The sequence below is a fragment of the Colias eurytheme genome, chromosome 15 (assembly GCF_061535395.1).
Source record: "Colias eurytheme isolate Ceu_HAF_F1 chromosome 15, ilColEury1 Martin Lab GWU primary, whole genome shotgun sequence".
NCBI lineage: Eukaryota > Metazoa > Arthropoda > Insecta > Lepidoptera > Pieridae > Colias > Colias eurytheme.
The window spans coordinates 2,419,101-2,438,232 of NC_142994.1; the positions used below are offsets into that span (position 1 = coordinate 2,419,101).

General features: G+C 32.5%; 1 protein-coding gene across 1 annotated transcript in view; it reads right to left on the reverse strand.

Annotated features, from left to right (window-relative positions):
- The window catches only part of LOC149902137 (synaptogenesis protein syg-1-like), a 108,793-nt gene that overhangs the window by 14,810 nt on the left and 74,851 nt on the right, over window positions 1–19,132 (reverse strand). The window contains exons 4-11 of the mRNA XM_090110385.1: window positions 15,180–15,290; window positions 12,999–13,205; window positions 9,781–9,935; window positions 9,233–9,377; window positions 7,248–7,378; window positions 5,943–6,102; window positions 1,599–1,750; window positions 991–1,210 (exon numbers count right to left, since the gene is read on the reverse strand). Of these exons, the coding sequence (XP_089966511.1) occupies window positions 991–1,210; window positions 1,599–1,750; window positions 5,943–6,102; window positions 7,248–7,378; window positions 9,233–9,377; window positions 9,781–9,935; window positions 12,999–13,205; window positions 15,180–15,290 (1,281 nt within the window). The remainder of the gene's footprint in view (window positions 1–990; window positions 1,211–1,598; window positions 1,751–5,942; window positions 6,103–7,247; window positions 7,379–9,232; window positions 9,378–9,780; window positions 9,936–12,998; window positions 13,206–15,179; window positions 15,291–19,132) is intronic.

Genomic DNA, 19,132 nt, shown 5'->3' on the forward strand with positions numbered 1-19,132 from the left:
GGTAGAAACATACTTGATCATTTGTAAATAAATATAACTTTTTTGTAATTTCCATATATGACATCTTAAAAATTCATACACCAGTCTCAGAAAGACAGTGTAAAACGGGTACAACATAGGTGAAATTTTATTGCATGTGAGACTGCATGTCGCTCTATAATATAATATTTACTTCTTATTCTCAGAAGCACTTTGCATGCAACGTATAAGTATGCTATTTAATATGTTATATATTTAATGGAACGAAGCCTTATTAGAGCTATAGTTATAACAAGTTAATATTAAACTTTAACGAAAGCACAAAATGTAATGGGTTGAGCGGTGGAAAATGAACTATATTTTTTTTTTTAATTTTTAATAATTATTATTATTGGATATTTTCTCAATATAACCACTTTTATTAACAAGACGTAAGCAAACTATACTTCTAAATACATTGGATTAGAAGACATCGAAGATTACTGACTTTAATTATTATATGTATAGAGCCATATCACTGTAATGTCCGGTTTATGATAGTTAAAGTCTATACATCTGCCAAGCTCAAAGAAGCTTCATCATCTTATATATAAAATTCTCGTGTCACAATGTTAGTCTGCATACTCCTCCGAAACGGGTGGACCGATTCTCATGAAATTTTCTGTGCATATCGGGTAAGTCTGAGAATCAGCCAACATCTATTTTTCATATGTACCACGGGCGAAGCCGGGGCGGACCGCTAGTTATATATAAACTTCAACTTAGGCCTTCTTCACAATCGAGAGCGATGGCCCAACAAATTGTTGTCGATGTTTGCCGCCATTACAGTGATTATGAATAAACATCTACAATGTCGGCCGTTCATAGATATTTAGGCCCTCTACAGAGGCAAGAATCGATGAAGAAAATAATAGAGGCAATCACAATAGCGTGATTGCCTCTACTCACCCAACTGCCCATTGTGAAGAGGGCCCATCAAACAACATAAACATGTTTATAACAACAACTTACCAGCCGCACATCGTAATTCCGCAGAATCATCAGTCAGATTTCTAGCTGAACAGTTAGTTGGCGGATCTGGCTTCACAGCCGGCAGCATGGTATATCTGCATGGCTCGATCTGCTGGCCCGCTAGGTTCGTGGCTCGACACGCTAGCGAGCCATAGTCTGTTTCTGCGGTCGGCGTGTATGTGAGTATGGAACGGCCCACGCTCGTGACTGTGAATTTACTCTGTAAGAAAGGTATTTCTGTAGTGTGTTTATAGGATAGTGTAATTAAAGAATTATATTTTTTGAGCAATATGAAGGTGGAATATCATTTTTTTTTAATATTAATCTCACAAAAGGCGAAATTATTAATTAATTTCAAATTCAAGGCATCATTTTTTCATAATACCTGATGAACGATTTTCTAAAAATGGTTAATGTATATCTGTTTGTTAGCCAGTTGTTATTTGTTTAACATTAACCTATTCTCACAAGCTTTTTTAGTTTAGATTTATTTAAAACCGGAATCAGCTTTTATCTTTTTGTTAAATAAAAAGTCTCTATCTTAATGCTAGAGATTAATTCAACTTTTGAGTCAAGTACTTATAACACTATATTATATGTCTACTTACAGGATCAATCTCCTTAGTCCCCATGGTGTTATTTAGGACCCATTGGAAGTTCTTTGGTGGTGGAAACGCATCTACCTCGCACGTCACCCGCGCCGCTTCGTTGATAGCAGCACCCACTATAGCTGTCATTGTATTCTTGCATACTGGTTTATCTGTAGGAAATATTATATAAATCTTTTGTATGAAAGAAAGAAAGAAAAAAAGAGCGTCTACCCTTGCACACGTGTCAGAAGTGAAACATCTTTGACAAGATACAAAGATAACGAAATCGTCGCCTTACTCCATGACGTGACTGTATTTCTATGACGCGTCACGCGACCTTGTAATTTTACTCTCAACCCGCCTAAAGAAGTTTCACTTGAAAAACATTAGGTAATATTTATTACAGTACTTTGTCTAAACCGAATAAATTATATATACCTTCATCGAGAATCACTCTATATATTAAAGAAAACGCATCAAAATCCATAGCGTAGTTTTAAAGATTTAAGCTTTTGATAGGGACAGAGAAAGCGACTTTGTTTTTTACTATTACAGTATAAGCTAACCTTTTGCAATTTATATTATTTTGACCTGTTGTACTCTTCTATCAATTATTGTATTGTGTCCTTACTTGTACTTTTCTCTGTGGTGCACAATAAAGTATTTTTGTTTGTTTGTTATTTTCTCAGTATGAAGTAAAGATACGGAGTAAAATATTAATTAGTGGAAGAGACGTAAACAGAACATGGTAAAAATATTATGTCGCAAAAGGACAGAAAGCTTTTGTATTAGACCAGGCAGATTCTTAGTTTAAAAATAAATTGTTTTTATAAAATACTTTATATGTTAAGTGTTTGTATTTGTGATTTTTTGTAAACATTAAACCATGGTAAAATTATTTGTAGTAATAATAATTAATCTTCTAGGTATCTACGCTATTTAAGGGATTGTCTTATTGAACGCTTAAGGAATGGAATTCAAATGAATCGAGAAGATAAAACATAAAAATTAAGTCTCAACTTATAATACAATAACTCATCAACATTAATCACTTATAACATCAGCCATAACACGAAAAAAACCTTTAAAATAATTAAATTCCACCCATTAACAAAACACATTTTCCTTTGACTGCGGTATTTTCATTGTGTATGTATTCAGAGCACTTGACATTTTTTTTGCTCTTATATGATCACGTTCCCACTTCATACAACGCCGGCGGCAATGCCGTAGAGATGTGTAAAAATAACTTTGTAACATCACAGCTCAAATGTAACGTCACTGTTATTTTTAGTAACAGTCACAGCCCGTTAACTCTGTTAAGTACGCGTGAAGTTTGATATTTTTTCATATGAGTGTATGCAATTAAACTGCTTACACTGTGATGAGTTACATACGATGTGCGTTGTTACATCGAGATCATACAAATGTAGTAATAAATACGTTTTATTTACGCAGGATAAATAATATTATCTGCAATGAGGACATAAAATATTTACTAATAATTGTCTAAAGGTTTCACTTCCTAAAATCAAGTAAATACTATTGTATTAATAGTATCACTATTTTACAATAAAATCTCTTTTACCAATCTCAAATGTATGAACATGGCTGTAGGCAAAGATACGTTTACTAACTACAAATACTTTGTGTATTTATTGTTAGCGAAAGTCACTAGTATCAACTCCAAGGAGAGCTCACTACAGAGACTACAGAAATAAAACAATGTACTAGGTACGTTGTTAAAGTTAAATTACCTACGTAAAAAGGTCTTGCCGAGTTTTTAGCTCTTTCCCATTGTTTGGAGTTGTAGGATCGGATTCAATGAGCCGTTGTATGTTTGTTAGGAGTAAGTTTGGCAGAATTTATTGGTGTACTGGATATTATTGCAGATCGTGACGTCACTAGACATTAATTGAACGTGTCGTTTATATTGTAAAGTGTTTGGATTATGTGTTGGGGATGAAATTATCGGATTTTATTTCAATATATTGTATGACTTAATATAAAAATAAAGCTGCTTTAAACTACCATGTTTAGTTTTTTTATGGGCACGATTTAACTTTACCGAGTTAGTCTGAATTCTCTGAATTTTATTTTATGTACTTAGATATTGATATAAAAATATTTCAAACTAAATATTTGAGTTAGTACATAATTCTATAGATCCAGTCCACGTAATGCTTGCGTGATTTTCCGCAGTAACTAAAATTTCAAAATAAAATTACAACTGAAAATGTATTTTTGCTAGCCTTAATGACATTTAGAAATGACATTGGTTTATAGCGTTGTTTTGTTTTGTTTTATGCTCGCTCTAAACTGTTCAGAATTATAGAAAAAAATATCGAAATAATTATATATTTTGTTGAACATTTATTTATTTTAGAGGACTAATCAATTTAGAGGAATTATCAAGACATATTGCATTTTCCCAGATATAATAAATAATAATAATTTAGTTTACAGTATATTATTTTAAATTTTAGATATCTATTATCCTGTATTTTATAATCAAATTAATACCACGATACGTGTGAAGAATCATTCAATTCAATAAGTCAAGGATAACAAATTAAATCGTATTGTAGAAACCTTAAAAGTGTTTGTTTACACAACATAGTTCCATTACCTTTAATAATTTGTTTTCCATTTATTTATAACTAGCTTAACACTCGCGGCTTCGCTCGCTTTGTCTTAAACCTAATAAATTAAATGCTAAAACCTTCCTCTTCAATCACTCTATCTATTAAAAAAACGGATCAAGATCCATTGCGTAGTTTTAAAGATTTAAGCATACAATGGGACATAGGGACAGAGTAAGCGACTTTGTTTTATACTATGTAGTGATTATAACTTATGCGTTCAATATTGATATTTGATATAATAAATAAATTTCAAGTGGGAATACAATACGATATGATCAAACTGAATACCAGTCGTATTCATTTTATATTCCCTTTGTAATCTTCGACACCAGCGCTGCTCAGCAATTATTAAGAGAGTTAATCAATACATTATTCATATCAGATTTTAAATATAGAGTATGGATTGAGGCAATGAAAATAAAACGTCACAGGAAGTGTGATTTTTCGTCGCTATTTAATGTTTTCGATTGACTATATTCCATTGCAAAGACTTTGTATATTCTATGAGGTTATTATGATGTATTTCAGTGTTTAGGAAGTGTTTCGTATGTGTAACCGTAATAAAAAAAAAATTGAAACAGACACCTTTACAATTAAGTGTCCAAAAGCAGTAAATAACTAATTGTTTTAACCATGTACATTATTTTACAAGATACTTTGATATAAACAAAATTTGACATTCGTAATATCCACCAGTAATTATAAAGTAGCTATATTATATAATAATTATATCTTACAATTAGTTTAGAGAGGAAAACATTGAACATTCCGTGTTCACGAATAATCAATGAAAAACAATACTAACGAACGGACAAACTCGTGGCTAGGTTTATGTTAATACCGCGATGTTGGACCAAGTTTCATCCCATTTGCATGTGGCTGCATATTACATTGATTCATCGTGTCATCACTGCGTCGGATTGAATTTGAAGTTCTGAGATCTTATTGGTGTTGCTATCATCCTTATTTACTCACGACCACCTCCTCGGTACAGTGGTTGACGCATGAGCGTAACACCAAGGGGTCCTGGGTTCGATTCCCGGTGGAGACGAAGAAAAAAAAATGTCTCGGTCTGGCAGGACACAGAAGGCTGATCACCTACTTGTCCCTACAGAAAATCGATCAGTGAAACAATGTATAATGCATCTGCCCCTTACCCCACAAGGGGACATGGGACTTCACTTTTTTTTTTATCATCCTTATTTAGTTTACTCCACTACTAAATGGACTATAATTATTAATTTCCCGAAGCAATACTTAAATTAATTGAGATAAAAGTGATAATACTGAGAACATTAACGTGCCGTTGCCTATTAACTAATCTATAAAGAAATATAAAAATCTTGATTTTTTGTTATTACTATTTAGAACTGTGTTGTATTCTCTCTGTTATTTTTTTAATTGTTAATAATTAATTATTTTTAAGAGGCTTTCAATCAATTAACGAGTGATGCAACATCCATATTTAGTCATTGAAGAGTTTCGATTGGTTGCAAAAGTTGCAGAAACCCACACTTTATATAAATTTCATATGCACGATTATTTCAATACGAAGTTTTTTATGTAACATGCACTTGCACCCGTGGAAAGCCTAGGCTAAAAATGTTATTTAATAGACAGAGTGATTCAAGACACAGGTGTCGATGTATGTAACATGCACAATTCTACCCGTGCAAAGCCGGGTCGTTAGTCACTTAATAAATTTCTCAATACTCACAAATAACTTGCAAAGTGACCGGTTCAGACCGACCATCTCCCTCAACATTCGAAGCTATACAGACGTACTTCCCCGCCTGCTCCCTCGACACTCCTTGCAGCGCTAAATGGGCAGATCCAGCAATCACTCCCGCTCGCTGATTGTGCGTCATTACTTGGCCCTGGGGAAATAAATATTAAATTAATAATACTGAGGTATCACTCTTTCTTCTATAACTTATATCATTCTATGAATAAATAGATATTATATAAGTCTATATGTGACCTCTGATGATTTTCATGATGGGCAGGCTGGATAAATTTGGACTGATATGACGATTACAAATAGAAATAGTTAGCTTGAACGTGATGCAACTGACGACGATGACAACAGGTGCGGATAATTAGTGCAGAAATAATTGAACTTCTAAATTAGTTTTATAGTGTTCAATTTGATTCATACAAAACTCTTTACATTATCCATACATAAAGTTATTATTTTAATCAAATTGAAAGTATTTATTACGTAAGTATTACACATTTTATCAGTAAAGATCAAAATAGTGAAACGGTGTTTATAAAAATGTAGAGGTCAAATCAATGTTAAACTAAAATATAATGAAAAGTTAATTTATAAAAACGCGCAATAAACGTAACTAAATTTTATTATTGACCGCAGAACTTTAATCAAAGCCGCATAAACTATTTTATTAAGTCAACTTATTTATAACTTTCAAGTTGTCTACAACTTGTAAGTTATATTTCACGTAACTACGAGTTTGTTAGATCGATATTAAGAGTTCTATAGAGGGCAGACCCTTTCACAAAACAATAAATACCTACCTACCTAAAAACTTGAAAATATGTATATGCGATAGGAGTATCACTTGTATGTGTTAGAGTATACAAAAATAAAATAATAAAAACCACTACAGACTTAACTTTTTAAGAATTGATTTTTACATATACATTTGCTTTTGTTGTACATGTTTATTGCATAAAACTAATTGTGATGTTGAAAGATCGAGTAAGGTCTTTCAAATACTATAGATATAAGTTATAACATACGTCATTGCCCTTTACCCGGATACCATGAGTGAAACGGTGCACTATAGCTAGCAACATCAATTATTAATATTATTGTAAACGCAAAGTCAGAAAGAGAGCTATGTCTATTTTTTACGCATTCCCAGCACTGATTAGGGATGAAATTTGCAACGAAAATAGTTGTTGCACATTTTAATTTTATTTTCAAAAATCACCCTAAAAGGGTTAAAACGTAAGTTTCCGTGGTTTTGCGTACACTATGTATATAGTTAACACTTACATTATGTTCCCAGACAACTTTATAAGCGGGCGGGTTCGCATTGACCCCACAGTCGAAGTATACGTCGTCACCCTCTTCTATGTCGTTGGGGTTCAACGTGGACCCCAGTTGTAACGTCACTATTGGCATGACTGGAACAAAATAGAATTTTAGTTTGTAGGCAACATTAAATTTTTATACATATTGGTTATTTAACCAGAAAAGTTAAGGTCTATATGCAGTCAAACTGAGTAAAAGTAGTATAAGAACAGTAAAATATATAATAACTAGATTTTCGCCCGCGGCTTCGCCCGCGTTTGCAAAGGAAAACCCGCATAGTTCCCGTTCCCGTGGGATTTCCGGGATAAAAACTATCCTATGTGTTAATCCAAGTTACCCTCTATATGTGTGCTAAATTTCATTGTAATCGGTTCAGTAGTTTTTACGTGAAAGAGTAACAAACATCCATACATCCATACATCCATACATCCTTACAAACTTTCGCCTTTATAATATATATTAGATTAGATTGTAATATTCATTAAAAATTGTACTGATGACTCCTACAATATGATTCTGATTGTTAATTATGTATCATGTAGAAAAGGTATCGACTAAATAATACTGCTACTAATAAATACTAATTTAAATTAAGATGTTTAAAGAGCCTTATTTCAATAATAATAATTTATAATTTACTACGGAATAGCATAACTAACCAGTTTATTATGAAGTCTTAACAACGTAATTATAAATTAAAAGGCGAAAGAAAAACTCAGCGTCTAAGATTTCATAATTTCCAAAGCTTCTAACGTTTCAGGGGAATTTACGATATAAATATAGTTTATGTCGATCTTAAAGCTACAAGACAAGGAGTCCCGGGGGCGGGACTTAAGATATTTCCCATCAATTCGTATTATATTTTAGCGTTCTTTGTATTGGCACTTCAGCAGAGTGGTTTTTCATTAACTTGTGACAGTTGTTAAGTAATTTTTCGGGATGTTTAATTCTCTTTTTATTTTTTTCCTATCCTACAAAACACAAAATAGTGACAAAATGTGTTCTGATAATTTTTGTTTTGATAACGTCATTTCAAATAGAGACTTTATAGTAAAGAATAAAAGTTTTGATAGTAGATCAAATATTTTTTCTACTGATTAAGCTGATATAAGTCTTTGTCTTCGTCTTTGATTTAGACTCAAAGTCGTTGCAATTTAGATTTTTGAATCATAAATTCAGAGTTATTCAGCATCTCTGATTTCATACATTGAAAGCTAACTTGTTATCTAGTAAAAGACGTTCTTTGGTATATTTGATACACATCTACGAGTAGCGTATCAATTGTCACAAAGCCATAACTAATTAAATGAATTCCTATTTCCAGTTATTACATAAGTAAATGTATCAAACTAGCTGCTCCAGCAGACATTGTTCTGTCCCATTGCCCCTTTTTCAAGTTTTCCCTTTACCTGACCTTTACCCGTAAAGTAAACAGTACATTGGTAGAGCCGTTCTCGAGGGTTTAGGCAACACATTTGGCGTTACACTTTTATTATATAGAAGATCTTTGTACAGCACACAAATTTATCGACATTTAATAATATTGGTTTGAGAACTACACGTATAACATTTTTTGTTATAGTTTTATTTAGAGGCTTGTATTCCCGATTCCCTTTAGATCAACCCTAAATAAGCCTATTAGCCTATTTTACGCAGTAATAATAAAAGCATTTTTATTATGTACATATTTTTAAATTCTCCTGTGATTATTACAAAGTAATAAATCTTTCTCGTCTTATTCGTGTAGTTACATAATATGTATGTGTAGATATTATGATTTAGGCCCGATCGTTCAATCCTTGATATACGTCTAATGAATTATTACACAATCAAAATCCAGGTAATCAACATTTTTAAATGTTCGTCTAACAATATTCCGACGAGTTTTAACTAAGAATTGAAAAATCACTATAGTTGTGTCGTAGATTTTATAGACAAATACTTACAATGCAAATCCAATTTGATACTAGTCTCGAGTGTGGCGTGTTCCAATTTGGTGTGAGCAGCTCGACATTTGAGAGTGCGCCCGTCGTCCTCCATGCGAGGCGTCCACCGGAGGAACGATATAGTTTCGTTACGGTCCTCCGAGTCCTGGAGAATTGTTTTTAGATTTATTTGTATTGGAGATAGTGGGAAGTACATCATGTAAAGTTAAAATTAGTGGTTAGGACAGCTTATGGGGTAGGTACATAAATGAGCATAACTATTTACTTCTACTATTGTTTCTTGTTATCTTTGATGTTAAATGAATGAAATAAATTAAATAATGTGTGTGTAACTGCCTATAAATTATACTAACACATAATATTATAAAGCTGATGAGTTTGTTTGTTTGTTGGATGAACGAGCTAATCTCGGGAACTACTGGTCCGATTTGAAAAATTCTTTCGGTGTTAGATAGCCCATTTGTCGAGAAAGGCTATAGGCTATATATCATCACGCTAAGACCAACAGGAGCAGAGCAGTGCGGGTGTTTATTATAGCCATGATATACCTTTTGTGGGTCAGTAACTGACATCTGCTTATTATCAAGCCACCACGTGATGGTAGCTGCCGGTCGAGCACCAACCGCTCTGCAAGCTAGTTCTGCTTCATTCCCGACTGATAAAGGCTGCTCTCTTGACAGGATCTCCACTAGTAACGGCCGTACTGTTGAAAATTATTTAAGAGATATTGATCATTATATTTTTTATGTGTAAGTGTATTTAGAATAATATAATTAAACGAAAGTATGTTGTGAACTTAAGTCGTAGAGTTCAGAAATCTCAATGAGAAATATACAATTTTATATTTGTGATTAATTTTGTCTTTATTACTCTAACTGTCCCAAATTGCTCAAAATATTCATATAATAAAAAAAAATATCTAACATGCGACAACACTATTAGTCACATTTTCGATGACATTTCTGTATCGCGTCGCAGTTCAGTGACTAACGTAATTCTGAAAAACGCTGATGGAAACCTAACATTTATTTTCATAACACTATTAACTAAATTACAGAAGAGCGTTAAAGTCTAATGGAACACAAAAAGTTATAACACAACAACGTAGAATATTAAAACAATGTCACGATTCGAACATTAAGCGAAAACAAAGGCATCGCCATCCATTAACATTAGTAAGTGGAGTGAAAAGCCCACGAAACCATAGAAAACTTGTATTACAAGAAAATTACGGGTCACATAATGATAATGAAACATAATATCCTGGATTTCAGCGGTGTTTCGGAACAATGCGCGGCAATGTGTACTAACGAATCTGTATGAGACGGAGCACAAAAGAAATCTGTAAGCTGTCGTCATAATATCAGAGATTATTTGAGAGTCGGCGTGCCGTTTGATCTAGGTTAATCGCGGGGATTTGTGGATTCCGTTTTGTAATAACCGGGAATGAGGCAGGTGAAAGTGGAAGAATGGCAATTTCGTGAAATTACTTCGCCGAGCGAATACTGGCGGATGGAGCGACGTATTTTTTTTAAGTTTCGGATAATTCGGAGTGGTTCGTTTAACCAATTTTATAGTTATGGCGAAGCATTTGTATCTTATCAAGTAGAAAGTAGATTGGACATTTTTAATCAGGGTTGGTTACAATGTATTTTCGTTAATTAATACAAGCCAACTAAAATAATTCACTTATATTAAATTAAGGAAAAAATATGCTTTGACTCTATTTTAATTAAAAGATTACAGCAATATCCTGAAGCGTTATTTATTCCTCGCACATAAATAATGCTATCGCTATGGAAGAGTCTAAATACGTAAGGAATTAAATGAAATATCGACTTTCATATAATATCTCTATTATCTATCTTATACGAAAGCATCTCTTCATCTTAAACATTATATTAATATCTTCTATATTTATATTATGTTGAATTCCTTCCCAGGTGAGGACTGGCCCAACTCATAGCGAAGCATGCTTAACTCCCGTACTTATCCTTGGGTATATATGGAAGTTGAGCATATGCTTGGGCATAATTACTCTAATCTTATAATTTTATTGAACACTTATTTACAACAAGCGTCAGAAGGATATTGTTAGATGAACTGTCAGTTTGGTCTCTTACGCAAAGAAAATCATGAAATATCAACGTAAAACATATTATCTTTTTAATTATTCCCTATGACAGCATCTCTGTACAACTTAATTAAGACTGTTCTTGTCTATCTCAATTTGTTTATCTTGGCGTAATTGGATGAAAACTGGATTAAGGCCTGGAGTTGATGTGGATGAAGTATCTACAAGATAAGGTAAATAACTAATCTAATCTAGATGAAAGAACAGTTTCACTCGTGTATTAGTACTACGACTTTGCTGATAAACTACATAAATCAGTATGGGAATTACTGTTTAGGAAGGTACTAGGTACACTTTTTGGTCGGATTATAGCTCAAGACAGACAATTTTGAATTAAGAAATAAAAAAAAAACTTGTGGCACTCGGGGACTGCCGCGGTAAAGCTATTTCATAGCATGCCTTCAAGCCACACCTCCGCCCGTAGGAGTGGGGAGCGTGAGGTTTTTCGTTACGGAATTTCTAGATTCGTTCCCCGCGCTCAAGGCCCGCGATACAAGCTGTGCAATAGCTTAAAATTGGTAAACATTAGAATGTGTTGATAAAGATGAAACAGTAACAAAATTTATAAATATAGTACTTTGTAGTTAATATTATGACTTTAATATTATAGTACATGCGACTAAACCGCAATTTATTTAGATGACATTCTAGGAAATGTAGTAAGTTTAAACATTTGTGGCAACGTCAAAAGTTTTGCTTTAATTAGCGAAACTATAAAATATAATTATTCTACACGTTCATTCGAAAACTTGTTTACAAAGGTACCTCCAACCTACTTCTTTGTTAACTTTAACACTCTAATTAAATTAGGACTTTTATTCATACACAAATTAACATCATAGACGCTTTCATAGATCGTCACAACACATATTAGATACTCGTTTATGATCTGCTAATAATTTTTATTCCCGTCAATTTCTTACAAATCGCTATTAAGGTAACATGTCAATAGCCGTAATGTCTATTCGTATCAGCTCAGCGTATACAATTGTATCTACTATTCAAAACAATTTCACATTATACGCTACATATTAGTGCGGTTGCGTCAAAGGCCTCGACCATTCACCTCCACCCTTGTAATAACATAAAGGGTCTAGTGAATTATTGTTCTCAAAATTAGACGTTCACACATCACTCACATTCACTAATAACTATTTAATTTAGTTCGCGCTTCTTGTTAACTATTGCATGCTTGAGTTGTTTTGATATATGAACATATTTGGGCAATTTTGGACGGAAGATACAAATTTAATCATTTACTGAGTCGTATTATAAGTGTTTTGATTGTAATTTTATGATTGTGAAGCTTGATTCAAATTAACTTAACAATTGAAAGATCAAATTATTAAAATTAAACACACGTATCTCTACTTATATTTAAAGTGGGAAGATTTGTATGTAACCATGTTTGTAACGAATTAGCTCAAAAAATATTGGACAGATTTGGATTAAACTTTCAATAATAATATATATATGTACATAAGAATAACACATGAGCTATAGAAATACTTTATTTTGAGCGGGTTCATCCGCTTGTGAAACCGCCCGGTACAGCTAGTTCAGATATAAAACTACCATATTATATAAATAGCATGGAATTCATAACATAATGTATAAAATATCAATACTTACGATATAACTGTATTTGAACGTTAACCCGTAGCGGCGGCACTAGCGCAGTATTATCTGCAGTACAAGTATACACTGCTTCGAAGTATTCTCTCTTTAGCTTTGGTATTTTGAGCTCTAATGTACTGAGACGGGAACCGTCTTCTGTAGGGTCTAGCTTTGATATCATCTTGTCGTCACGCCACCATCGAAGACGCGGCATTGGTTTACCTAAGTAACACGTTTATGCTTAAAAATAGTACTTAAAAATTACACGGGATAAATAATATAATATAATTATAATAACATTATATGACATAATGTACGAGTATGTGTTGTGTGTTTCTTATGTGCAATAGATTTAGGTCTAGCGAAACTAAAACTAAAAGTACAATTATAATTAACTAGCTTTCACAAATATTAAATTTACCTCTTCAGATTTTTATGCTTCAAAAAAATTACACTACATGAGTTTACTTTTACCTCAATGTCTAGCTTTTTGGAAGCCTAAGCTCACTTCTCATACTTAGTAAGAATCGTAAATAAAATGACCACAGTTACATGATATACCACTCACAAATACATAAATATACCACACATGTGGCTATGTACTTGGCCTGTCAAACTTTCACATTGGGTAACAAATGCTGCACACGTTTTTGCACCTAGCCAGTAGCTGGTGAAAAACTTTTTGTCCTTTTAAAGTAGTGAAATTATCTACATTTCAAGGAAACATTGGATATTTTAAAGGATTGTCTAATGTGCTGTGTATGTTTTCGTTTCAATGTATAAGTTCACTGACTTCATCGTTCGTGTGAAATTCGATAACATACAATCATGTAATAGCTCTTTGAAAATTATAATCCGATGACAATAAAATTCACGCATAAATGTTTAATAATAATGATTGCTATTTAGCTATTAAAATAAGTCTACGAATAAAATATTACACCACAGTAGCTAGTTTAATTTCCAAATTAGGGAATTCAAAATTAATCTCCTTGTTTTAAAACTGTATAAAGATTTTTAAATAGTAGACAACTAAAGCATTATTTCGCATTTACTTTGTATATTTCAGTTGCTTAAGCATTACATTAAGTTTATTTTATTTGAATATGTTACGTCAAAAAAAAGCCATAAAATCAGTTCCTTATACAATTACAACGCAGCATAATAATAGCTTCTAGTGTTATTAAAAATACATAGAATCGTCTAGAAGTCGAACGTTATTCGAATCAAACAAAGCGTTGATAAATATGAATAAAAAGCGGCCTAACTTCAAACATAATTACGTGGTTGCTGGCAATTTTGTTATGGAAATGGAATGGTTATTAACATAGCAAAAATAATAGACCAATGCTCCAGTTTCATTGTTCTTTGGTAATTAGGTTAAGGCCTTTTAATTGAGTGTTGAATTATAAAAGTAAATAAAGGGCTTATAATCGAAATTGAATTTAGCACGAAGAGTGCGAGTTATTCCGTTCGGTTAAATTTTTAAAGGTTTATAATATTATGAAGTTAATAGAATTTTATTGGAAGTTATGTGGATGAAAACATGGTCTGATAATACCAAGTATTTATTAATATTTGGACGTGGATAGTGGATTGAATGGTTTTTGTTAATAATTTTTTTTTGTGCTCTAAAGTGATAAAGTATATTATTACCAATTTTGCTAGCAAGTCTATAAAACTAGGAGCAACGTATACAATGTATAATTGTTATTATTTAGTTTAAAGAAATTAAATTCTTTTGACGTGACTCTACCCTTGACCATGCTCGCAAAATAATGAATAAATCGCATTAAAAATGAAATAAAAAGTATAGACAATCTAACATATTCATTAATTATGTTGAGTGTTGAATTATTATTATTGATGTTCACTTTCATTCATAAGCTTTAATTTGACTGATGAATTTATCAAAACATAATATCTAGAATTGGTAAAACAAGATATATTATTACTCGTGTGATACCTTGTAGTCATTAAGTTATAAGTATTGGACAGAACAAACCAGAACACGAACCCTGTGGTCCCATTATTGTAAAATACGTGTTCTGGGTCTCCGTACATTGAAAGACGAACAAAAATTGGTACATTGCAGAAGTTGTTCAAGGAATAACATACACCAATTAAAAGTTAACGAAACAGAGAAGTTATTTTGATAAAATGTTACCACAAATAAATGTTTTCCACTAGTTTTACCTCCACTTACAACACAGGTAAGTTTGAGACTTGTATCTTCTATGTAAGGGCCGGCTATACCAATTATTTCCTTGTCGCTCTCGTCAAATATTTTCGGCTTCTCTGGTAATTCTGGAACAAAACAATATATTAATTATGAATAATGAGGAACAATGCGAACGGATCAAAGGAAACCCAACTCAAATGGATTGTAAAAACAAATGCTGTCATTTTATTTGCAACAATTTAAAATCTTCCATTTATAATGTAAAGTTACAGAAGCCATGTAATATTATATATTGCGAAATATTAATCATGTAATTAGGAAAAAATAAAAGAGGCACATTACTTCAGAGGTCCCTTTGCCTGACGCTTTTTGCTCTACATAAAAAAAAGTTTAATTAAATTTACATTATTTCGTACAAAAATAATTCCAGGCAAGTCTATAGAACAATAATTATTGTGGCCACTATAACTAGTCCTGAGATATAATAAGCTATAGGTAATTACATAGGTAATTAGATGTGGTAATTATGCATTTTGATATCGCTCGATCAGCGTAAATCTCCTTTGAGATTTGTCAATGAAGCCATAGTATGGATAATTACATTTCGGGAAATAACATATGAATTGTAACTTAATTTAATAACGATTTATCAATTAAGTTCCATATATTATATATATCTAAATTTTACGATTAAATTTAGATAATTTGGCAACAAAATTAACGAATTTTCTTTAATTATTTTGTAGTTTATTTTAGCTATCAACAACATTTACATTAATATAATTTACATAAACAAATACAAAACAAACATAAAAAACATCGCCTGATGGAAGTTACAAGTTATTAACAAAACCGCCAATGCAAAATCATTGGTTGTTTTTTCAGCAGAACTGTCAAAAATTTAAGCGGCATCGCGATTGGCTCAGAATGAATAACGAACATGTATTGTAACGAATGAAAATGAATTGCTGTAAAGGTTTATATTCACTGTACATTCATTTATTTTGCTGAGTATTAAAATACTGGTGTTATTATACAAAAAGTATAATCAAATACAACTTTGTTGACTCTATGAAAGCGTTTTTCTCCTAAGATTATTAAAGTGATGTAATATAGAAAATAAAACGTAAGTGGGGTTATAAGACACCCGGATGGAACGAAGTTCTACGAGAGAGAGAGAGAGAGAGCTCTCTCTGACAGACAGAGAAACATGCGCATACCGCATGGCATACAACTATTACAAAAAGTGTCGTTACAACTTTTGGTCTTGATTCCATCTAGCCCCCTTTCGCAACGCGTGATAAGGAACTTCGTTCCAATATACAGATTTTGTTTCAATTCAATACAGAAGTGTTTCTATTTTAGCTGCATAAATATTCTGTAAGCGAATCACCCTTTGTAATTGGGCAAGTAAAGTTGCTAACTAGCAATGGAAATGTTTGTGATCCCCAGAAATACAAATTCGACTGTTGTTAGAAATTCGCTAAGATCGCCCGAGCTTCCTTGTTTTGTCCGATATAAAGTTTTGGTTTAACCCTTTATCTCTAACTTTCGTTTCAAGTTGTATTGTTTAATTTATATTTTAGTCCAGTTATAACAACCTAATTTATTTATTATTTCAATGCAGAAATCTTCTAAAAGATGAATGATGTTTGTGTCTATCTGTGAGATATTTTGTAATCACAACTTAAATTATATTTTAACTGAATATATTAATCCGCTCTTTTGTATTTAAACCTATTTTAGTATCGAAAATATGTATTATGTTTCATACTCTATACTAATATTATAAAAATGAAGTTAGCGTTAATCTCAGGAACTACTGGTCCGATTTGAAATATTCTTTCGATGTAAGATGGCCCATTTATAGATGAAGGCTATACATATATTATCATCATGGTAAGACTACCAGGAGCCGAGCACTGCAGGTAAAACCGCGGATCACAGCTAGTTAAATTATAATTTATAAACAATTAAAATGTTCGTACTTGTGTAACATTTTTTATATCAATATTCTAATATCCAGAACTAGTATGCAAATACCTTTAGATAATAATCTATTCGAAAATCCGTTGAATTGTGTTACGAAGCCGAGCGGGTTCACATAGATTGTACGATAAAACCAATTAGACCGGGAGATACTGACACAAAATTTCGAGTCATTTGTAACAGGATGGCGGTTCTACAGGGGTCTTAGTACGCAATGACAAAAAGAAAAACGATGGTGTGAACGCTGGTACCGGCGGCTTAGTCGCGTGGGCGTTAGTCGAACTCGTCGGAAAATAGCGAAAGTCAAACGATTTGTAACAGTATGGCACTTATTTTTCCTGTAAGTTTGAGGATCAACAAATATAAATACAAAATTTCAAAGATCTATGTGTTGGAAATCTTCACTTATATAAATTAATAATAAATTAAGTTTTCAAGTATGACAGCACTTTTTCCCCCTACTAGAAGTATGGCAAATATAATAATGGTCACATTTTATCAAATACTCTCCAAAAATCCAAATGCAATACTGGTACAAAAAGTTTGGCGAAATAAAAATTTTTTGCAGATTTTCGGCGGTATGGCGACCATTTGGAATCGTCCGAAAAGTATGGCATGGCGATTTTCGTAAATGGCTGCACGACGATAGTTACCTGTGCAAATGTTAGCCTGGTACAAATGGTTGAATAATTGTTTTATTTAAATCAACACATTCGCGTCGGTATGGCGGGCTGTAAGTCACACCGGAAAAGTATGGCATGACACTACCGCCTACTTCTTTTTTATGGGCTATCGGTAAATTCTAAAATTTTTGTGTTACAAATCGTTTGACTTTCGCTATTTTTCCGACGAGTTCGACAAACGCCCACGCGACTAAGCCACCGGTACCAGCGTTCACACCATCGTTTTTCTTTTTGTCATTGCGTACTAAGACCCCTGTAGAACCGCCATCCTTGTTACAAATGACTCGAAATTTTGTGTCAGTATCTCCCGGTCTAAATCATTCACACATGCCAAATGATTGCAACTTTTGTGTTAGGAAAAACGATTTTTAGTTCATAGTTTTTGGGTGATAAAAATTTGTTTGGCATTTTTAATTCGCCATATAACTGTTTTGGGTGATAAAAAATACAATAGTAATAGTAGTAGTAGTTATATGAAAAATATGAAAATATGAAAAATATTTATTTGGACCCACATTATAAAAAAGTTTACATACATGAGACACGACGATCGCCTAAACTAGGTACTAGACCTGTGCTATAGGCGATAATATAGTTAGGTTCAGTAATCTGTTACAATATCTAGTAGTTTTGTTTAGTTGAAATAGAACGAGATATTAGGTGTGCAAAGTTTAAAAAAAGTATTAAATTATTTAGTTTTTACTGCAGTTAATCTTAATCTCCAGTTTTAAATACATGAACATCGAAGAGAAGAGATCGATAAGCTGCATAAAATTAGTTAATTAGAGAAACAAAATATATGAGAGTCTCTTACTACGAGAGCTTCATTTTGATCACGCTTTATCTATTTTGATAAAACTTATGCCATTATGATATGCCTTTAAAAATGTAGTAGGTAGCATAAAAATAGTTTTAGCCACGCATAGTTGCATTTCTTATATCTTAGTGGTGTAGAGATATATTATGTATATATAGAGACTCAAGAGAGAGTATATTATTTTAATATGAAAACAACCACAGCATGGTGACCATAAAATATGTTCTCGAAGAAGCACCACTGCGTAATGAAGCGCATAAAATAAACAACGTATTGAAGTTTAAATACACGGTTATTACCAGTCATTAAAAAGGCGACCACCTGAGTCCACGTATTGCAGTCATCAGGGTAAGTGCATCGGTTGCGAAGTAATGAACTTCGGTATAATCGATACTTAAATGTTATTAGCTTTTCAACCGACTTCATGAAAACGAGGTTCTTCTGGGTTTGTTAGCTGCTATTGACTAGGTGAAGCGAT